Below are 22,132 nucleotides of genomic sequence, written 5' to 3'. Positions count from 1 at the left end.
AGGGCCAAAACGCTTTCCTCAGACAAACTACACAACGGAGGGAGGACTAGGTCCTCTAATTTAAACGGGCCTAGCCCATAGGTACAGAGGGATACCACAAAACAAATCACTCACACCACAAAAAATGCGCCAATAACAAGAGCAAACAGTTATTAAAATAGCTTTTGTAAGGAAAAAATACAACTTTCTGTGAGAAAAGAAAGTTTTAAAGCTACTTAGCCACAGCCAAGCGAGACCACGTCCTAGCTACACGAGTGGCAAACGAGATCTGGGGTTACGGAGCGGTGCAACATGGGATACCAGGTTAGCCCAGCCAATTAGAGACTTCGTGCTAGAAAAATAAGTTGGCAGAGTCGGAATCGATGTTCGGCTCCGAACCCGTGAGTAAGAATGTAGGCGAGATTGGACCACATAACATCCATTCTGCCGGGGAACTCACCCAAGATGTAGATGGGCCAGTTCCACATGCCTCCAACAGCACAAACTCTTCCAGTGAAGGATTTTGGGCTGACCAATCACCAGTCTGCCTAAGGATTTGCATGATGTCCCAGAAGGAAACAGTCGGGTGGAGATCTGGGGACCCTTCACCTTCCTCAAAGTCCATGTCCTCATTGAGGGACTCCATTAGGGAGTTTGTGCATCTCCTTTTGCATATCCTTTTCCAGGGGACCGCCTCAGTGGTGTGATCTGGGGAGGGTATCACATGAGGAAGGATACCTGGGGGGGGGGGGGACGTGACTGGGGGCATTCTGGAACTGGCTGACGTGACAGTACAGAAATGAAGGGTTCTGGGCTCACAACAGCTGGAGAAAGCCAAAATACAAGAGAATGCGAACACTCTAGTGGAGAACAACCTGTCCACAACCCAGAAAGTAGAAGAACACAGAAGAAACCACTACCTCCTTCCTCAGAGCCAAAGCAGGTGAGGAAAAGAACCTGCGGACATTCCTGGATCTGTGTTTCCCAGACAGGATCGAAACTGAGCTGTCTAGGGCCGAGGCTCCTAAGGGAAGGGATGTCTCCGAGCCAATCTGTGCAGAGTCCTGCCCCTCAGACCTAACGCAGACCTCTCGGATAAGAGACTCACTCAGACTAGAAGAGAATGTCGGATCCAAGACATGAGACTTCGGATCTGATGCCATACCTTTTGGGGATCTTGGATCCCTTGACTCTGAAGCTGAGGGTTGGATCGGAGGAGGAGTCTTTTTTTTTTTGGATGGGAGGATCACAGATCCAACGGGGGATGGAGCTAGAAGTATCCCCAACTGAATTTGAGCTCGGAGTATCATTTTGTCCATGTCGATTTTGGACAAACTCTGGAAGATCTGGAAGCAGTAGTAGGAGGTGGTATGGATGGCTTAGAGGGAGTCTGCAAATTTTCCAGCAGAGTCAGTGTGACTGTCTGAAAGTTAGGATCTGCAACAAAGTCTAGCTCCCGGATCTGAAGCCTTTTGATCAGAAGCTATGAGAACAGGATAACTGGTTGAAGGACCCCAGATTTGTCAGATCCAAGGAATGAATAGGATCCGAGGCAGGTTGAATGGAGTCAGATCCAAAGAATCAGGATCCGAACTCTTGGATTTCTTTGACGAAGGCTCCGACAGAGAAGACTGAGACTTCAGAGGTCTTTTCTTAGGCTCAGAAGATGTTGGAGTAGAGGGGGGGGGGGTTTGAGCCCCTGCAGGAAGCAGACCTCTCAAAATCAATTTCTCCGAGAGGGCTCTTGGATTAAAGGTGGCACAAATCTGACAGCCCTTCTCAAGATGTCTGGCACCTAAAAGTACAGTTGTGTACACTTAACATAAATGTAGATGTTAGAGTGTATTCACTGTTGCAGTCATTACACATTTGGGTAATCCTGCTGGCAGGTTGCCCTCAGCCAGCCTGAATTCCAAAGTCTTGGGTCCTGCGCCGGCTGCTGTTGCCCCTTCCCTAACGTAAGGCCGTCAGGGGTATAAAAGTAGTAGCAGACACCATTTTCTTCAGTTTTCTTGCCCCAGATGTCAGGTGCCCCCAAAAAGGGTAGCCAAACTTTATATAAATACACCAATATAAATTTCACCTTCATCTATAAGCAAATACACCACATAGGCAGTATAAATCAAAGGAGGAAAGATAAGATCCAAAAGAAAAAAGGGGGAAGGTGGGTAACCTGGACTGCAACAGTGAATACACTCGAACATCTACATTTATGTTAAGTGTACACAACTGTACTATGTTCTTCGTGTTTCACTGTTGCAATCATTACATTTGGGTAGAGTCCCAAAGCTATGGTTGGGAGGTTGGAACTAGACAGCAGTAGGAGTGGTTATGAGGCCCTGCAGAACTGCAGTGGGAAAGCTTGCCCTGGATTTAGAGTAGAGTGGCAGATGATAATGCTTTGTAAAGGTGTGCACTGAACTCCAAGTAGCGGCCTCTAAAATGTCTCTGGTTGGTACTCCCCTGAGAAAGGCTGCTGAGGTGGCTGCAGCACTGGTGGAATGAGGCCTAATTCCCTTAGGCACTGGTTTGCCATGGTGTAAGTAGCAGAAACGAATGCAGTGTCCTAACCACTTAGAAATAGTCTGCTTTGAGATAGGCTTTACTTGTGATCCTGCAGCATATGCCACTAGTAATTGTTCTGTCTTCCTGAAAGCTTTGGTTCTGTCCAAGTAGAATCTAAGCTGTCTGTGTATGTCCAAAGAATGCAGAATTCTCTCCCCCTTGTTCTGTGGATTTGGGTAAAAAGTAGGCAGATGAATGGCTTGGTTAAGCGCCACACTGGACACTACTTTAGGCATAAATGTTGGGTTTGTCCTCAGGGAGACCCTGTCTGGTGAAAAATGATGAAAGATTCCACAGCCATGAGCGCCTGTAGCTCTGAAACTCGTCTTGCAGAAGTAATTGCTAAGAGCAGCGCTGTTTTCCAAGATAAAAACTTCATGTCAGCAGTAGCTGCTGGCTCAAAAGGAGGTAGGGTGAGCTTTTCCAAGACACAGTTGAAGTCCCATGCAGGTATTGGTAGTCTCCTTGGGGGCCTTCAATATTTGGCTCCTCTGAGGTACTGCCTTAATAAAGGATGAGAAAAAAGTGGTGGCTCTGTATTGTAATGAGCCGAAATGGCAAAGACATGAATTTTAATTGATGAAAAAGACAGGCCTTTGTCCAGCATCGCAGTCAAGTATTGCAAGATCTGAGGAATATTTGGTACCGCTTTATCTGTTCCTTGTGCCTGGTTGCAGGCACAGAATCTCTTCCATTTTCCAGCATAAGACGTTCTAGTACTAGGCCTTCTGGCTTCCAGAATGACATCCATCACAGCTTTACTGAGAGATGTTTTTTGTATGACTACATTATCCGCCATGCTGCCAAGTTTAATGTCCTGAGTTGGCTGTGCATGATCTGATTGTTTGGCTGGGACAGTAGTTGAGGTATTTGAGGTAAGGCCCAAGCTGGGTATAGAGATAAGTTCCTTCGCATTGGATACCAGTACTGGCATGGCCAGTCTGGGGCAATCAGTGTCATCTTTGACTTCTCCTGTCTGACCTTTAGGAGCACCTTGGGGAGGAGAGACATTGGAGGAAAGGCATATACTGATAGGTTTTTCCAGCTGAAAGATAGGGCGTCCACTTTCCATGCTGGTCTGTGATAAGTCCTTGTGCAGAATCTTTTTAGTTAGTAATTGAGAGGGGAGGCAAATAGATCTATGTCCGGGATCCCCATTTCCTTATGCTGAAGACTTGTGGATCCAGCTTCCACTCATGGGGATCCATGAGGTTTCTGCTTAGTTCGTCTGGCAGAGTATTTTCCTTTCCTGGCAGGAATTGTGCCTGCAGATGTACTTGGTTAAGTCAAAGCGGTGTCCCACAAGGTCATGGCTTGTCTGCAAAGGGGGTAAGAATGTGTGCCCCCCCCTGCTTGTTTATATACCACATGACCGTGGGGGTGTCTGTCTTTATTAGTAGTTGTCCTGGATGAAGTAGGTCCTTGAAGGCTGTCAGGGCATTTTGAACAGCTAACCTTTCTTTTTGATTGATATGTAGCTGCATTTGGTTTGAGGACCATTTGCCCTGAATGCATCTTCCTGCCATGTGGGCTCCCCAGGCACAGTCTGATGCATCCGTTGTTAGTGTCTTCCTGGCTGGAGGTAATGTGAATGGCTGTCACTTGTTCTGGTGACAAGCCTTTGCCCACCATCGAAACTCCTGTTGCACACAGGGAATGAGAGTAATGACTGTTTCCAGGCTGTGGCAATGTTGAGTCCAAACACTTTTTAGGTACCACTGAAGTTTCCTCATGTGCAGTCTTGCATATGAATTAGTAGGATGCAGGATGCCATGAAGCCCAAAGCCTGCAGATTTTTTCATGCAGATAACTGGGTGTTTGTTGCCAACATTTTGAAATAGGTAGTCAGTTGCCTTTGTTTCTCTGGCGTGAGATAAGCCATCTGGGCAGTTGTATTCATGGTTGCACCCAAGAATGTAATCTCTTGTGAGGGTACTAGTTTTGATTTTTTTTGACTGTGTACCCTAGGCATGTTAGAAGTCTTTTCACAACACCAGATGTTGAAGAAGAATGTCCTTGTTCTCTGCTTGAATGAGACAGTCGTCCAAGTAAAGACATATTTGTATTCCTCTGTCTGCGGAATGCAATTACTGGTGCCAGGCACTTTGTAAAGACCATGGGCGCAGTAAATAAGCCAAAGGGCAGTGCAGAGAACTGGTAATGCATTGAACCTGCCTTGAATCTTGGGTATCTTCTGCATGGCTGTCTGATTGGAACATGCAGGTATGCCTCTTTTAGGTCTAAAGTCACAAGCCAAGCATTCTTGCCCAGCATGGGCAGAAGCTGCTGCAAAGTCAACATTTTGAATTTTGGAATATCCAGGAAAGTGTTCAGAATAGATAGGTCCAGTATCGGCCTCCAGGCCTTGTCCTTTCTGGGTACCAAGAACAGTCTTGAGTAAAAACCTTGTCCCTGCTCTTGCTCTGGTACTTGTTGAATGGCCCCCATGTCCATGAGGGATGATGCTTGTTTTTGTGCCTCTGCCCATTGATTTTTTGGCAGATCTGGCCAGCCGTTTGCCTTTGGCAGAGTATGGAAATGGAACTTGTAGCCTTGTGACACTATGTTTAGAACCCACTTGTCCTGGGTTATGATGTGCCAATTTTGAGCAAAAAGTGCTAATTTTGCCCCTAAGGGTGCTGTCAGAAGATAAGTGCTTGGGGCAGGCAGGGGGAAGTCATTGAGACTGTTTTCTGTATGTTTGTGATCTGTTTTCTCCAGCTTTGGAGGTAGAAGCACCCCATTGTTTGGGCCTGTAAGAACCTTGCGCCTGGGATCTGCCCCTAGGGCGTCTGGGTCTGCCCCTTTGAGGTGCATCTGACACAGGAAAGGACCAATTTTTTGTAGGCCAGTGTCTACTAAACCTAGGTGGCTGTACTTGTAAAAAATCTTTGACAGTTTGCATAGATTTAGCTTTGTCCTCCATTTTCTTTAACACCTCTTCTGCCTTAACAACAAAGTATAATGCTGTAAAGGTGCATCTAGTAATTTAACTTTAACATGATCAGGCAGATTTTGTTCCTTTAACCAAGCATGCCTCCTAATTACAGAACCCGTAGCTGCAGCCCTGCAGGAGGCCTCCAAAGAATCAAAACCACATTGCAAAGTAAGTTTTCCAACTTGTTCTGCTGCATACAATAAATCCTGCATTTCCTTGTTTTCTGCACATTCAGAATTTAACATTTTCTGTTTAAGCAATCCCATGACATGTTGCTGATACTTAAGCATATGAAATTGACAGTTTAAGGCCCTTACAGCCAAAGTTGCAGATGGGTAAACCTTTTTTCCCCATCTATCCAGTGCTCTTGAATCTCTGTCAGAGGGGGTTGGGTTTTTGCCATGGAAGCCTTAACTCCCTTTGGACCCTGTGAAATAGTTTCTGGGTCAGCAGCAGGGTTTTTAAAAAGAAATTTGTGCGAGTCAGGAACCCTGTAATATCTGTCAGGCTTAACAGGGGCTGGGGGTAAGGAATCAGGGGTTAGACTAGACTCCGAAAACACATCATCTACAATGCTTAACACAGGTGGAATGGCTAGAGGCCTGTGCTGAGGCAGTAAAAGAAAATCCCTGAGCCTCTTTTTAGATTCTGAAAAAACTTGGCTCTCCCAGTGGAAATGCTCCCTCATGGTATGCAAGGTTTTCCCCAAAGGAAAAGTCCTCAGGAAGAGATGCTGAAGGTATAGATTCTTCAGCATCAGAATCCTCATGGGGGAAGAGAATATCCCTGATCAGAAGAGGAATCAGAAGAAACAGAAACCTGATCTGAAGATTCATAGTCAGTGTCTTGCCTAGGCCTCTTATCAGGAGGGGGATGGGAACCCCTGACCAAGGTAATCAAGTCTTCGGCCATTTTGAGCATCTGTTTTTTTGGGCATACAGGCCTGTCTACATGGCTCTTGAGTTGGTTTCCTTGCTTTAGAAGGTGCTTTAGTCTTTAAAGCTGAAGTTGTTTTAATGTAAAGATGTTTAGGTCTGAATACACCCTCAGAAGCCGGTACCTGCTCAGCGTGAAAGTTGGTAGTGGCCTTCGACTCTTAAGTAGTGGGCGTCAGGGTCTGCGAAAGCGCCTCACTGAGAACTGGCGACTGGCTTAGGAGAAGCTTTGTCGTTGGTTTTGGGCCTCGGTTGCTTTTCTCTATCCTTTTCTTTGCGTTTTTTGTAAACCCCGGTAGTCGGATGGCTATCCAACGACATTTCAGGAAAATTAAACTGGCTTCCAAAAAAGTTTAAAGCAAAATCAGACAGACACTTAATAGTGCATTGGTTAAATCTAGCACAAAACCGACAACCAGTAACGTTGGGATCAGGGCCTAGGCAAGTAATACAGTAAGAATGAAAATCCTTATGAGGTATTTGCTTACCACAAGAAATAAAATTATTAACTTTTTCTGACATCGGTCTGGAGCAAGAAAAAAGTTTCCCCAATGGGGTACTTAGCTTTATTGAAGACTTCGGATCTGAAGCTCAAACACGAAAATCTCAAGAGTCGGCCAACCGGCACTTGCAAACTGCTTCTGCTTTGGGCACCGCACGGCAAAAAAGACTGAAGAAAATGGCGTCGGCTGCTTCTTTTATACCCCTGACGTCAGGGAAGGGGCGACAGCAGCTGACGCAGGACCCAAGACTTAGGAATTCAGGCTGGCTAAGGGCAACCTGCCAGCAGGATTACCCAAATGTAATGACTGCAACAGTGAAACACGAAGAACATCAATAAACACACTTCTTATGTGCATCTGACCTGGGGAAGAAGTGCATTTCTTGAATGCAGTAGGTTTCTCAGTTCTTTCTGCCATGTCTTAGTATCAAGACAAAAAGGTAAAGAGTAGCAAGGTTGTTAGAGAACTCAACACACACTAAGTCGCTGACGTCAGCAAAAAACTACAAATCCTAAACAGCAGAGAATTAACACTAAGAAAAATGTGACTATTTTAAGTATCTGACTTTTTACAAATTACTACCTATCCTATATAAATGGAACACTATGCACACTAAAAATATCCAGAACTACTACTTAAAATTACTTAAACTATTCAAAGTATTTAAACTACTAAGTTATCTACAACTACACTAACCACCACACAAACCACTAACAAGGGAGGAGCACTAAGTTCTAAGAAAAAACAACAAGCAGCAGGAAAATATACCACTAGGCTGGACTGCTCGTTTGGTCTTGAACACTGCAAATGAGATCTGAGGACTTGGAGGAAGGGGTGGGGGATCTTGGGTAAAGGGAGGAGCTAAAGGCTTGGATCCAAAGTCTAGGAGAAGAATGGCAAAGTTGGATCCAAGGGCCGGATCCTAAACCCAGTGGTGAGGAAAAATTAAACAGAACATCAGATCTAAATGATTAGCAGCAGTAGGATTAACAAAAGCTATATTTGCTGAGTCAAGTTTGAGATAAATTTATAAAAATTTAAAAGACTAAGAAACCTTAGTCAATCTGCTGCCCCTAAATTGTATATTAGGAAACCTGCAAACAGTGACACATCCTCCAATGCTGACAGCACAGGAGGGATAGGAGAAGGTTCTGGAAAATCAATTTAACTGCTCTTAGTATATTCTGCTGTACTGAGAAACAGCTTTCTTGCACTGAAAACACTGGCACATTCTAGAAATAGTCTCAGAAACAGTCCCTCACAAGCAAAAATTATATACTATGCTTTCTTTGGAGTTTAAATCAGAAATCTGAGCAGAAAACCCCACATCTGTTCCTTAATCTTCATGTCCAGATTCAGAATCATGAATTTCTTCAGGAAAAGAGGAATCCCTTTTTCTTTTACCAGAAACTACAATTTAAGGACCAATTACCTGAATTAGACCCAGAGGCAGACCTAATGAACTACTGTTATCCAGGAATATCTAAGGAGCAGCAGATACAGTACTAGCTTTCAGTTTCTTTTCGGCAGGAAAACTGGTGCCAACAGGACTGTTAACAGAGGCTTCCCTAAGGGATGGGCACAATATTGTGACCAAACAAGGAATACTTCCCTGCCTCTTCTCTCAAGACTGAAAAGAGTGGTTCTCCCTTGACCACTGAGGGGACCCCAACAGAGGATGTGGTTAACCCCCAGTCCACAGTGGCTGCAGGTGCTACACCACAGGGATTTGGGGTAAAAGATGAGTGGCATAATAAACCAGCTTTGGCTACAGCAGAGTCAGTGACCTGCAGCTGAGGCAAACTGCTATCCTGCTGTCATGGCAAAAGCTGTTAACTTTTACTTTTTGTGCTCAGGAGAACTAACCATGATACCGGAAATTTGTTCCATGGTCAAGCTGAAAATGGTGCCACTTTCTCAGGGAAACCAAACAGCACAAACCAGTAAAAGTTCAAAGTCTTAAAAAGTCACTCCAAACGGTAAAAAGCATTTTAATACACTTTGCCAGCCTACAAAAGTAAAATAAACACAGTTTTTCCCGAGAAAAATGGTTAAACAATATTTTAACAACTTTTAAACTGACAGGACAAAATGCACCCCATTTAAAAGTTCAGTTAAGACTTGTGGCGGTCCATTAAAACAAACTCTTCAGTTAAAAACAACTTTCCTAACCAGGAAAGTAAAATTAAATAATTAAATGCGCAGAAGTTTTCCCCCAAAGCAAACTTATCTGCCCAGCAATTTAACACAAGTGGACTGCCTATCCTCGAAGGCCTGCAGAGGAGTGCTCTGAGGCAGGAAAGCTCTGTAGGGCTTAGTATTCAAACCTGTCTTTGTACAGGTTCATATGTCTGCACTAGACTAATGGCCCTGGGGCTTTTACAAGCCTAGCCCATAGAAGTACCTTGGCATTGTGGCGACAGATGTTAGTTCCCAGTGCCTCTTATCAAGTAAAGCTACTGGAGTGTTCCCTGGGGTGAACTTTCTATTTCCCATCCACTCATCAAGATTTCTCGTGAAGAATGCCATTAAGGTGCTCTGCTTGACATGTATGGGAAGTCTTCTCCAGAGCATGGGCAGTCTCTGGGTTATGAACCTGTCCCCTCCAGCATGTTCTGTTGATTGTGGTAATGAGGTTGAGGTCTCTGGAGCGTGTGGTGCTGAGGGATTGGGCAGCTCGAATTGGGTGTACTTTGAAATATTAAAGTATACAGACGAATGGCTAAAAATAGATCCTGAAAGATCAAAAACAAAAAAAATATATGTTTTTTTAACAGGGGGGCTGTATCTCACACTCCCTGCTAATTCTATATACCAACTCAGAAATCGCTCTACAATTAGGAAAATTCCCCGATCCCCACTGTGCACAATCATGCAAGGACTTAACACTGGCAAAAATGATCAAATGACATTAAGAATGTAATGGCTTGGGGCAGGTGGAAGGTGCCTTGAAGCTTTGGAAGTTGGCTGGCTGTTATTTCCTTGGCAGAATATAACCCATATAACTTGGGATACTGCAGCAGTGATCAATATGATTACCACCATCCTTTCAACTACCACATATAAATGTACTCTGTCTTCAAAGCTGATAGCTTCATAAAGTACTTAATCAGACTGGTGGACAACATTCAACGAGACCCATATGTCAACCACTGTCAGAAATCTTTTTATCTGGCCCAACTACTTACTAAAGGTATTCCCTAAGATCCAAGGAAGTTTCTGTTCTCCAATACTCATCCAAAATGAAGCCCAAAACACAATACAATCTTGTCAAACTAATATAATTAGCTTCTATTATAATATCGTAAATGCATTTGATACAGACTTGTACACCGATGCTGTGCTTTTTCATTTTGCTAAGGTCTTCAATACAGTGCCATACACTAATTCTACACAGAATGTGGTCTTTGAATCCATCCATCCATCACCCGTTCCCATTTTTGCACACATGGGGGGGGGGGGGGTCAGGGTGTCATTTCAAGTGACAGTCATCTAGAGCCAAAGTTTACACCAATGGGTGGGTAGACCCGCTGCGATAGTTCATCCACACCCCACACTTGCACACGCTTGCACACACACATATCTATGGCCAATTTACACTGCCCAATCCACCTACTGCATGTCTTTGGAATGTGGAAGAAAACCAGAGCACCCAGAGGAAGTCCACATGAGCACAGGGAGGACATGCAGACTCTGCACAGAAGGGACCCTAGCTGAGAATCAAACAGAGGAACCCCTTGTTGTGAGGAGACAATGCTATCCACTACATCACTGTGCCTTAAACATTAACTCATATTATAAATCTGGTGCAAACTGAATGGCTGGAAAGAGTTACACTCCTTAATAGCACTCAAACCTGTCTTTTTAGGCAGCTTGAACTGGGTGTACTTTGTGAATACAAAACAAAACGACCCCGGGGGCCTTTTTAAGTTTAGCCTTGCTTCCCAAATGTAGCTGACAAGTTTTGATACCCTAGGGCTGGTATACATAGGCTAGGGCATGGATGGTCAAGCATTTTACAGGCTGCCTCCATCAGAGACATAGATGTCAGACCAGGGGTAAATTAATGCCAGTGGATTTGCTACATTTTCTAGCTCAGAATACTTGGATCCACTTACAATTAATTTGGCACATTGCTGAGTACTGCCTCCGAGGTTGGGATATAGCCGAAGAATGTCTTGTGATCGTCCTTGGCATGGGAGGTTATTTTTACCTCAAATTTGGCTTTGGTAAACTTGATTAGCACCTCCCCCCCCCCCCCCCCAAGATGCTTGTTTAGACTGATGAAGTTTTTACCTTGCTGGGTTTTACACTTCCTAATTTTTGCCATGATTTTTAATTTATTTATTTTTTTTAGTTTGTCCTGTGCTTATTCCAGAGAGGTACAAGTTGTCTCCATGCAACCATTAACATGAATGCACAGGATTTCTGTAAACAATTCAGTATGGCTGTGTTCTCCAGGTTTGGAAAAGCTTGAGATTTTGCCAGAGTGTTACTTAACATTAGGAAGCTTGCCTTAGAATAATTCTTAAAAAGGTCTAAGGTTAGCTGGGGCCCTGTGTTTTATTTTTTTATTTCAAAGACAACAGCTTTATGGTCCAATCTGACCAGTAATGACAACACACTGGGGAGGGAACGGCAACATTCCTCCATGTTTGTGAGGACCTGAACAAGGATGTTTGCATAAAGACAAGCTGGTCTAGGGTGTTTGTTTACAAAGTCCAGGAATCTCCAGGCCTGCATGTTTGGGTCATGTGGTATTCCCAGTTTATAATTTGGTAATTAAAGTAACCAAGGATTACAGCAGTACTGGACTGAAATGGGAGTGCCTCCAGTATGTTTAAGTACATGTTATGGGTTTCCAGGGTTATAGAGGGGGACTTATAGCTTGCAAGGATACGATATGAGAGTTCTCTTATGGTAAATTGGATGTGAACTTAAAATATTATATACTGTTCGACCAGCCTTGAGAATTTGGTTTTCAACCACCACCTTTTGCCCCTGCCTGCACAGTAGCTGGTCCAAATGTGTGGAAGACATTACAGTCCTGTAATGCGAGGGTGATCTCTGTGGCTTTAAACCATGTCTCAATAACTGCACAGACATCTACATACCCCAACTTGGGCACAGCTTACAAGAAGTGGAGTTTAAGACTCCTAGCATTCAGCAATAATGCTTTTAGATTTTCTTGGGATTGTTTAAGCTATGTCAAAAGGTTTATCTGTTGGCAATGCCTAAAAAGGCTCTAAGTGGGCAAGGAAAGGTTTTAGCCATTATCCGAAAGCCTGGGGTGGGGTACAGACTGCAGACTATTCCTGCAAAACAGCATTGTCTGTCACCCATATCCACCCAAGCTGACAAACACTGTACCCCTATCGAATGAAACCAAAAACTAAGTCAATTACCTTTTGTTCATATTGTGTCATCGTTCTTAGAGAAGGCAGAATTGCTGCTCAATGCTAGGCTCATATCAGCCTGGGACACAGTCCAAGAGCTGCATCATGTCTCTCCATATAATCCAGGAAAGTATGTCTGAGGTCCTTTACAACTGCATAGACTACAACTGATTCATATTGGTAACCACAGTTCAATGACCTTAGTGTGTGCGCAATCTGGCAGTTCCAGGCCCACACAGGCAACTGACCCTAACACTCTCCTTAAATCAGTCTCGTGAGTAGGACATCTGTGTGTCTATCTCTCTGACAACTGACTTGTTTGTGATCAACATGTTGATTGTGTAGTAGTTTGCCTTATAGACGATGAGATGATGTGAGCTGCATCTATACGTGCCACGGTGGGTATTGTTTTGATATTTTTTTTGGGCTGATTATTTCAAGTGCAAAAACTGGGAGGTCAGTTGGATTTAAGATGATTACATTTAACAGCCTCAGAATTTGTGGGTCTGTGTGTACATTATGTGTGGTCAGTTTCTGACAAACTGCTTGGTATTAAAAGTAGTCAAATGCGACAGAGTGCAAACAGGACCTTTAATAAAGTACCAGTTTAACTATTAATTCATTTTTCAAACGGCCTGGACTGCATAACAAAATATGGAAACTGTGTGGAATATGTTTCAAATGAAAACTGTATTAGGAAAACAGCACTACTTACGTCACACATTCATAACGATTCTCTCTGGCAGCAATATGCATTGGGGAGTCACCATGTATGTTTACAGCATGCAGGTCACATTTGGCTGCAATCAATATTTCTGCAATTTCAACACATCCTGAGAAAGCTGCCCAGTGTAAACAGATGTTCTCCTCCTACAAAAGAATGAGGGAATAGTTACAACTGATTCTCTAGAACATGTCAACTACAAACTAATGAAGTACCACTTAAATGCCACACTCCCTTAAATAACGTTTGCTGGTTTACATTACTTTTGAATGCTTTGTGGGACAGAAAAATAGATACGATAGAGAAAGAGTGCAATCTAAAGATATATGGAAAGAATACAAGAACAAAAGAAAGGAAAACATTCTAATCTGGACATAAAACAGATGAAAACTCTCACCTGCAACATGAAGGCATGATGGATAACACTAACAAAACTTTGCATCACAAGACTAACTCAATTTTTCATCCATCTTTCTATGCAACAGACCTACTGTCCATCTTACACCATTATCCCTTAACCTCTAGGTACACTTGTCAAAGTTGAGTGACCCAGTGCTTAACAGAATGAATTTTGAATGTTGACCTCATTTAAGGATATGTAAATTAACAGGTCGTCTGCTTCCTACTCACATCTGGAAATGTCATCTTTAGACAGAATTTTTGCTCAAGTGTTAAAGAATCCTATTTAAAAAGGAAATTATTCTTGAAAGAGGAGGGGTCTTAACATCTCTTGCACAGGCCGAGTCCTCAGTACTCCAAGGGACAGACTGATGCACAGAGGATTGTTACTGCAAGCAATGACCCAATTTCACTCCACGATTTGTTATTTAAAGCATGTGTAAATGCAGCAGCCAATTTTAGTACTTCTACATCAGTTGCCTACTGATGAACAGAACATGTTTAGTTAACATAAGCAAAACACTTTCAAAAGTCCATTTTATGTACCCGCAAGACATCAGTTTGTAAGACTTTAGGTCAGAATGGACTTCAGTGAGTCAAGACAAACCACCTCTACCAATGGTACTAATACATGGTGCTGACTAGGGCAGGAACAGCTGCCAGTTCTGTTTACTGTAAAGTGTTCAGTTTGATTACAGTCCTTGAAATACAGGCAACTCAAACAATGAGCAAAAAAGGCTGTACTGACATTTTTTAATGCATTTCAGTTTAACAATGTTGCTTCTGCAGGTGGATTTTAGGCGAACTCTTAAGTCACCAACAAAGATGGTGAGGTGATTTTTTTCTTTATTTCCAGAAGATCCCTGGAAAAGGATGCATGCCTATGATAATGCATACTCAAGACAAGTGCTGCTTAAATATGCAAAGTCATAGTATGCCTGAAGATTTGTGCACTAACAAGCACTTTGCTACAAATAAAAAAATAATGAAGACTTGGCACTGCACCACTACTAGCAAGTTAAAACAATTTGTACGACTGAGAACTGCAACACATGAAGTTAGGTGGAAGGACCACACAGTACTGACAGAAACGGGGATTACCATACTTACCCAGTGAATGATGGTCATATCTTTGTAGATCAACAAACACAAAGTATTTGTTGCATCTTCCATCAAGCATACTCCACTAATGGGTTGTAAGCCACCATGGTGAAGAAAGCAGGTGGTCTGCTCAGCACCACTTAAGGCAAAGTTCTGTAGGAGAGCATTGGTTGGGATCATAATGCCTTGGCCATGAAGTTTCAAAGGTCCAAAGGGCCACAGTGATAAAGTCTGGCAAAGACGGGCAAAGCCACCACTAAAGGCATCTTTACCAGAGCACGCTTCAGTGTTGCAAGGGTCATCAGGCAGAGCCAAGTCAATGGTGCAGACAACTGCCAACCCACTAAAGAGTAAAACTAAAATGGGAGAAAAAAAAAAACACACCAATTAAACCAGTTAACAAAACCATTTCCAATCTCTCCCCTAAAAATCGGTACCACTCTACAGAACGAAGGGTCCGCTAAATTCACAGCCCCCCCCCCCCCAAATTTCTACCCAGCAAGAAAAGCAGGATGACAAACTGGCTGAAGAAACAAAATGTTTATTTTCTAATAAGATTAAAAACAGAAAGAAAAAAAAGTAACTTGACAGAGGGCAGCAAGATGCTCTCAACTGCAAGCATAAAGCAGTGTGACTCTGGAACAGACACCACTATAAGGCAAGAGCAGTCAGTGATGAAATAGAACACCAACGGGTCTAATCAATACATGTGCAAGCATCCTGATGAACATGAAGTTAAAGACTCCCACAGGGGAAGAATTAGTAAAGGTTCATAGAAGCAGCAATCCAAGGAGAACTGCTTGACTATCTAGAACCCTGCCCACCACCAAGAAAATAAGAGAAGGAAACTACCTCAGGAACAAAAGATGGAGAGACTGGGAAAGTGAAAGTCTCCAGAATGACAAGGGTGCTCAGGCCACATCAAATGTGGTGATACAAGGTACCATTTTGTTCAAACAGAGAACTGTATCCACCTGGAACCTATACAGAAAGATTTTCCAGTAAAGTCACCACTACTGAGGATTCAATCAAAAAGCGAATAGAATCAGAGGAAAGAGGAACATAGGGCATTGTATGGAGAAAGTGTAGGATGCCACAACCCCCTCAAAAAAGTAGCATCACTGGTTCAATCCAGGGAAGGATCTCGTATCCAGTTACACATAGGTAACAGAATCTACACCCATCCTGGTCTCCAAGGGTGGTGTCAGAGCAGGTTTCAACTGTTTATCTGAATCTTATAATGAGGCGAAAGGTCTACGAGATGAAAGGTCCCCCCCCCCCAAGGGAGGGGGGGGGCAATGAACCCCTTTTAAACTGTTGACTAATCAAATGAAGCACAGGGCCATGATCCTCAAAGATGCCAGAAAGTATCACAGTGCCCCACTACAAGTCACCCAAATCTTAACATTGTCTATGGCACTTCCTTCACCCATGAAAGACCAGAAAAAAACACTTTACATGAGCATGTTCTCATTCAAGAGAGGAAGAAAGTAAAGCTTTGCAAGTCAAGTTACTATAACAATAGACAATCAAATGTTTATTGCTACAGTAGCCCAAGTTAAATGGGATTTATCCTGCACAGAGTACGACAGACAGCTAGCTTACAAAGCTTTCAGGGCACCTTCCTCATGTCCAAACCATTATCAGTTCATGCTGAGCTGGGATGACCTGACTAAAAATCATGTTTGGACACAGTTCTTCAGAGCTTTCATACCAATGGAGGGGAAGGCTAAAGACCTAAGGGAATTATGCTAGGAATACACACACTGACACAAAAAACTTAACAAAAAGGGGGTGGGGGTGGGAGAAAGGGAGTGGCTACTACGGCAGTCATCACTCGAACATTTACGGTTATGGTTAAGTTTTCTTACACAACTGCACTATGTTCTTCATAAGGATCTCTGCTGCAGTAGCTTAAGCCTCGTGGGTAGATTACCATACCTTAAGCTGCCTAAGAGGAAAGATGATAGTCCAGGAGCCCTTTGAGTATGTTTCTAGCAAAGCTGGCCCAATACATGGAGAAGTAATCTAATTTATAGTGCTTTGTAAAACTGTGCATGGAGGACCAAGTTGCTGCTATGAGATCACTTCTAGCATCCAACCCTTTCCAAAAAGCCACAGACGATGCCATGGTCCTGTTAGAGTGAGCCAAGACCCCGCATGGAATTGTTTTACTGTGGTGGGTATACTAAGTAAAAGCAGGAGACAATTATTTTGCTACAGTCTGTTTTGACACAGGTTAAAATGACCAACTGATCAACATTTCTCAAAGATTTTGTTCTGTCAAGACAATAAGTCAGTTGTCTGCAGACATTCATGGTATAAGGTAGTGTTTCTCCCTCATTATTAGGTTCCATAAAGAACACAGTGAGATGGATATCTTGGCCACTTTAGGCACAACAGGAGGATTAGAACTTAAGGAAATCCGACCTTTGTAGAAAATGGACCACCATGAGAGGTTGCAGCTCAGATACTAACTCATCTGACCTCTCCAAGAAGAGTAGGAGTAAGTTTTCCATGTTGAGAATCTCAAGTCAACCTGATAACTTGGTTTAAATAGAGCAAGTGTTATTTTCTCTAACACAAAATTAAGATTCCAAGGAGAAGCCATCCATTTCCTAGGAGGCTTTTTATGCGAAACCCCTTTCAAAAACACGATCACACGATGTTGCATTGAAAGAAGGGGGTTCACGTGCAGACATGAGGAAATGGCAGGTGAACACTGAGTGAGAAATAAGGCAAACCATAACATATTAAGTCACAAATACTTTAGAACCAGAGAAACACTAGCCCTGAATAGGTGCCGGTGCATTTGTTAGCACCAACTACAAAACTTTTTCTATTTGCTAATATACATATATATATATATATATATATATATATATATACATATATTTTTTTTAGTACTAGACTTTTTGTCTACATTACAACCTGATGCATGCCCACAAAAAAGGTGGGTAAGAAGACATTAAAATTCTATCATTCAGGCATTTCTTCTGTAGTTGTCTGGGGTCAGGATGTATTATACATCAGTGATCTTACACAAGTAAATCCAGCTTGTGAGGAAGCTTGTGGTAATTGTCCCTGGCCATTTCTAAAAGAATGAAGAACTACTGTTGGCCTGGGCCATAAGAAAGAGAAAAAAATAATCTTTGGGGAGTCCTTTTGAATCTTCAAAATGAATGTGAATATTAGTGGAAAAGCATACAGGAACATTCCTGTTCAAGGAAATGAAAAATTGTTTTCCAGGCATTTTTGCAGGAGTCCTAGAGGAGAATTTTGTCAACTGATTGTTGAGAGTGGAAGTAAATCTATTTGAGGTGTTCCCCATAACTGGATCAGTTTTTGGAAGACTACCTAATTCCATTCCATTCATGAGGGTCTGTCCTGGTCCTGTTGACCTGGTCTGCATGCAGTTTTGTTCTGATGGAATTTAAGATGCCTGTAGAGAGAGAGACTGTACTGTAAATCTATACTCCAGACTTCCACTATCAGACTGCACAGAAGATTTGGGTACACCTTGCTCATTTATTTAACACATAACTGTGGTGTTTTCTGTGAACACCTGAAGAGCTCTGGAGGACCAGAGATGGCTTGACAGAACTGAGAGCATGTACAACAGCTAGCATCACTTTTAGGTTTGCGTGTTTTGGCTTTTTGTTCTAAAAACCCAGAAGCTTTATCCCCAAATAAACAGTGCTCCCCAAGCAAAGTATGAGGCATCTGTTGTGAGTGACTGTAATGCAGGATGAAGGCAGAAATAGGAAATAGATTGAGAAATGTGGTCTCCCCACCATAAAATCTCCTGTTTCACAAATCCCAAAACAGGAATCTGAAATGTCAAGGATGTTGATGCTGGAAACAAAGATGTCAAGTTTCGAGAGATTATTCTCATGAGGAGTTTTTGCAAGAGGTATCAGGAGTATCACAGATGCCATGAGTCATGGATCCTGAGGAATTCCCAGACTGAGATGGGAGTCTGAGTGGGAAAACTCAGGAATAGATCTACACAATGTTTCTCCTGTGGAAGAAAAGCTCTTTGAACTGTGGTGACCAGAAAACACCCCAGGAAAACAATCATGGGAAAACAAATCAGACAAAAGTTCTCTTGGAATCTCAGCATTTTTGGGAGACCAGTTATTCTAGTGAAAGACTCCTGACACTATAAAAGACTCTGCAAAGATAAGTTGACTAAATGTAGAAAAAACTGAATACCAGTCTGCAGTAGGCTATCACAGCAGCTAGACACTTTGTGAATGCCCATGGAGCAGTAGTCAGACCAAAGAGTAACGCAGAGAACTGATGATGTGATTCAAATACAGAAAACCTTGAGAAACATCTGGAATCTGAAGCTACAAGAATGGGATGACATGGATCAAAAGTCAGTACAAAACTCAAATGGGGAATAAGAGAAACAACTTGTCAAGAGACAGCATTCTGAATTTGATAACTATCAAAAACAGATACAGAAAAGAATGATCCACATCTGGTGTCCAAGAATCTTTTTTCTTCGGCACCAAGAACATCCCAGAATAAAACTCTTCCCTATTTAAAGAAGGGGGCAGCTTCCATCACCCCTCTGTGTAGGCAAACACTGAAAGACAGGAAAGAAAAGAACAGTCTGGTTTTAACGGGCGAGGAGGAAAACCACTGACATTTGATGGATTACTCTCAGAACCCATCTGTCTGAAACTGTTGCTAAAAAGACAAATGGAGATTGAGACTTTATGGAAGGATTAAAGGACGACTTGGGGGGGGGGGGTTTGGGATTGGAAAGCTTTCATACAATCATTCAGACTTGTTACTATCCTTTGTTCTGGAGATTTCTGCTTTCGTTTTGAAACCTCCCTGACATTGTTTTTTTAAATGTTTGCTTATACGCAGCAGATCAGACAATATATTTCTCATTTTAATGAAAGAAACAGCAGGAGCACAGAATCATATGCTTTTATCAATGTATGCTGTGATAAGTGACCTGCATAGAAAACAGGTCCACAAACCCTGATAGTGTACACCCTGCACCGCTAGCAAGCACCTTCCTGCAAAGACAAACATAATGGCTTGGCAGTTTATTAAACAAGCAATGTGAATGCGTGCACAGTGAACTCCAACAGCTGTTAACTGACAGCAGTGACTACCATCCCAAAGGGAATCCAGGGCAAGAATATCCTTAGTCATCAAGGAAAGTCATGTATGTAGATTAGCTGATAAAGTAAGAAAATATATTTTATATCCAAGAAGGACCCCAGTGGGATTATTAAGGCTGAGTGATGGGTAATACCTACCCAGAAGACACAAACAGTTCCATGTTCTAGACAATCAAGGGCATTTTACACACCCAAATTGCTTCAATAATCAAGCTGAAAGGGTGAATCAAGAAGCACTGGAGGCATCTACTCCTTAAGAGAATAACAAGACTACACTACAGGTAGGTCTCCATGAAGGTTTGCTGTATGGGGTGCGTTTCATCCACCACAAGCATTAGGCCAAGCCACCATCCTTGCAAAGGCATCCCATAATGTATGAAATCAATCACCTGATCTCCAGTATCAGGATGCCAGAAGATGAACAAGCAGTGTTACCCAACCTCATATCAAACCAGCTATGGGGGAGAACCACCCAAGAACCCAACAGTCGCAGGATTGAAAGGAAAAGATCATTAATTACCCTTCAGTTTCAGTTACCAGCAAGAATAAGGGAAAAATTAACCTGAACAGGGATGGATATCTTCCTTTCAAAGGAAGAGGGGGAATTCAGAAAAGGGAGAAACCCCTTGGGGGGAACCCACTTCATTCCTAGTGAGCTCTGCTGAACCAGGACATAGAGAGGTGGGTACAGCTACAGAAGACCAAGTACACTCATATTACATTCTATACTCGGCCAAAAGAACCACAAAAGACAAGCATGCCCGTTGAACAAAGTTCAGACTTCCCAAGATGAAAGGATCTTCTTAAGGGGAGAGGAGGCAGCTCTCATCAAGAGAGCTAACTAATCAGCTAAAGCTTAATCTCTAACCTATCCTCCAAACAAGATGTAAGGGACAAGACATAAAACAGCTCTGAAGTGGAGAAAAAACTCAACAAATGGCATCTACAACATCATATATACCTGCAAGCCAATCAAGGAGGCACCACTCTAGCTACATGGAGAACCTCTCCCACTAGTACACAATCAGCAGTTCCTGATAACTCCTCTAAGGCCCCAAAAGACACTAGCAGAAAGTACAGTTTTGTACCTACCATAAATGTAGATGTTCGAGTGCTAATACAGCTGCAGTCATAACAGATGGGTTTTCCTGCTGTCAGGCGGGTCCTCGGTCGGCCGAATTCCAAAGTCTAGGTCCGGCGTCGGATGTTGTCGCTTCTTCCCTGACGTCAGTGCGACAGGGGTATAAAAGAACCAGCCGACGCCATTTTCTTCAGTTTTTCTTGCCCCAGATGTCAGGTGCCCCCAGAAGGAAGGCAAAACATAAATTTATGTAATAATGCAATGCAATATAATCAAAAAACAGTAGTTGCAAGCAAATACACCATAAAAGAATACCCCATCAGGTTGTATGAGGAGGTGTTAGCCATTAGGCCTGTCCCAAGAGGGGAAGGAGGGAGGGAAACCTGGACTGCAGCTGTATTAGCACTCTAACATCTACATTTATGGTAGGTACAAAACTGTACCATGTTCATCGTGCATACAGCTGCAGTCATAACAGATGGGTAGAATCCCAAAGCTAAAAAGGGGTGGTAGGTACTAAGTGGAACTAGGAGGAGCCATGATGCCCTGCAAGACTGCAGTGGCAAAGCCCGCTCTAGATTTGGAGTATAATGGTAGGTGATGGTGCTTGGAGAAAGTATGTACAGAACTCCAAGTGGCTGCTTCCAAAATATCTTTGGTAGGAACCCCCCTGAGGAAAGCTGCAGAGGTAGCTGTGGCCCTTGTGGAGTGAGATCTGATGCCTGTAGGTACAGTTTTACCATGAAAAGAGTAACAAAAGCGTATGCAGTGGGCTATCCATTTTGAGATGGTCTGTTTGGAAATAGGCTTCCCTTGAGCACCTGTAGCATAGGACACAAAGAGTTGCTCTGATTTTCTGAAAGGCTTTGTTCTGTCCAAATAATAACGGAGCTGTCTGTGAATGTCCAAGGAATGTAGCAGTCTCTCCCCTTTGTTTTGTGGATTAGAGTAAAAGGTAGGTAAGTGGATAGCCTGATTCAAGGCTATCCTGGATACTACCTTAGGCATAAAGGAAGGGTTGGTCCGTAAGGAAACTCTGCCCTGATGGAAAATGATGAAAGGCTGCACCGCCATGAGGGCTTGTAGTTCCGAAACCCTGCGTGCTGAGGTGATAGCCAGAAGGAAGGCTGTTTTCCATGACAAATATTGCAGTTCTGTTGAAGCAGCTGGCTCAAATGGAGGCAGGGTCAGTTTTTCTAGAATGAAATTGAGGTCCCAAGCAGGTACTGGTTGCTTCCTTGGGGGTTTTATATTCTTAGCCCCTCTGAGGAACTGTCTTAAGAGAGGGTGAGAGAATAAAGGAGGGTCAGTGTTGTATTGAGCAGAAATGGCTGAGGCATGGCTTTTGATGGAGGAGAATGAAA

The 22,132-nt window shown here is 42.9% G+C and overlaps 1 protein-coding gene across 1 annotated transcript in view; it reads right to left on the bottom strand.

The window, feature by feature from the left end:
- EHMT1 (euchromatic histone lysine methyltransferase 1) overlaps positions 1 to 22,132 on the bottom strand; it is a 1,716,251-nt gene that overhangs the window by 537,458 nt on the left and 1,156,661 nt on the right. Inside the window, exon 22 of the mRNA XM_044058169.1 lies at positions 13,032 to 13,186. Coding sequence (XP_043914104.1) covers positions 13,032 to 13,186 — 155 coding nt within the window. The remainder of the gene's footprint in view (positions 1 to 13,031; positions 13,187 to 22,132) is intronic.

Source organism: Protopterus annectens, chromosome 16.part0 (assembly GCF_019279795.1).
Source record: "Protopterus annectens isolate FY-2018-M chromosome 16.part0, PAN1.0, whole genome shotgun sequence".
NCBI classification, from domain to species: Eukaryota; Metazoa; Chordata; order Ceratodontiformes; family Protopteridae; genus Protopterus; species Protopterus annectens.
The sequence above is the reverse complement of the archived record's forward strand: the minus strand, read 5'-3'. Positions and strand labels throughout refer to the sequence as shown.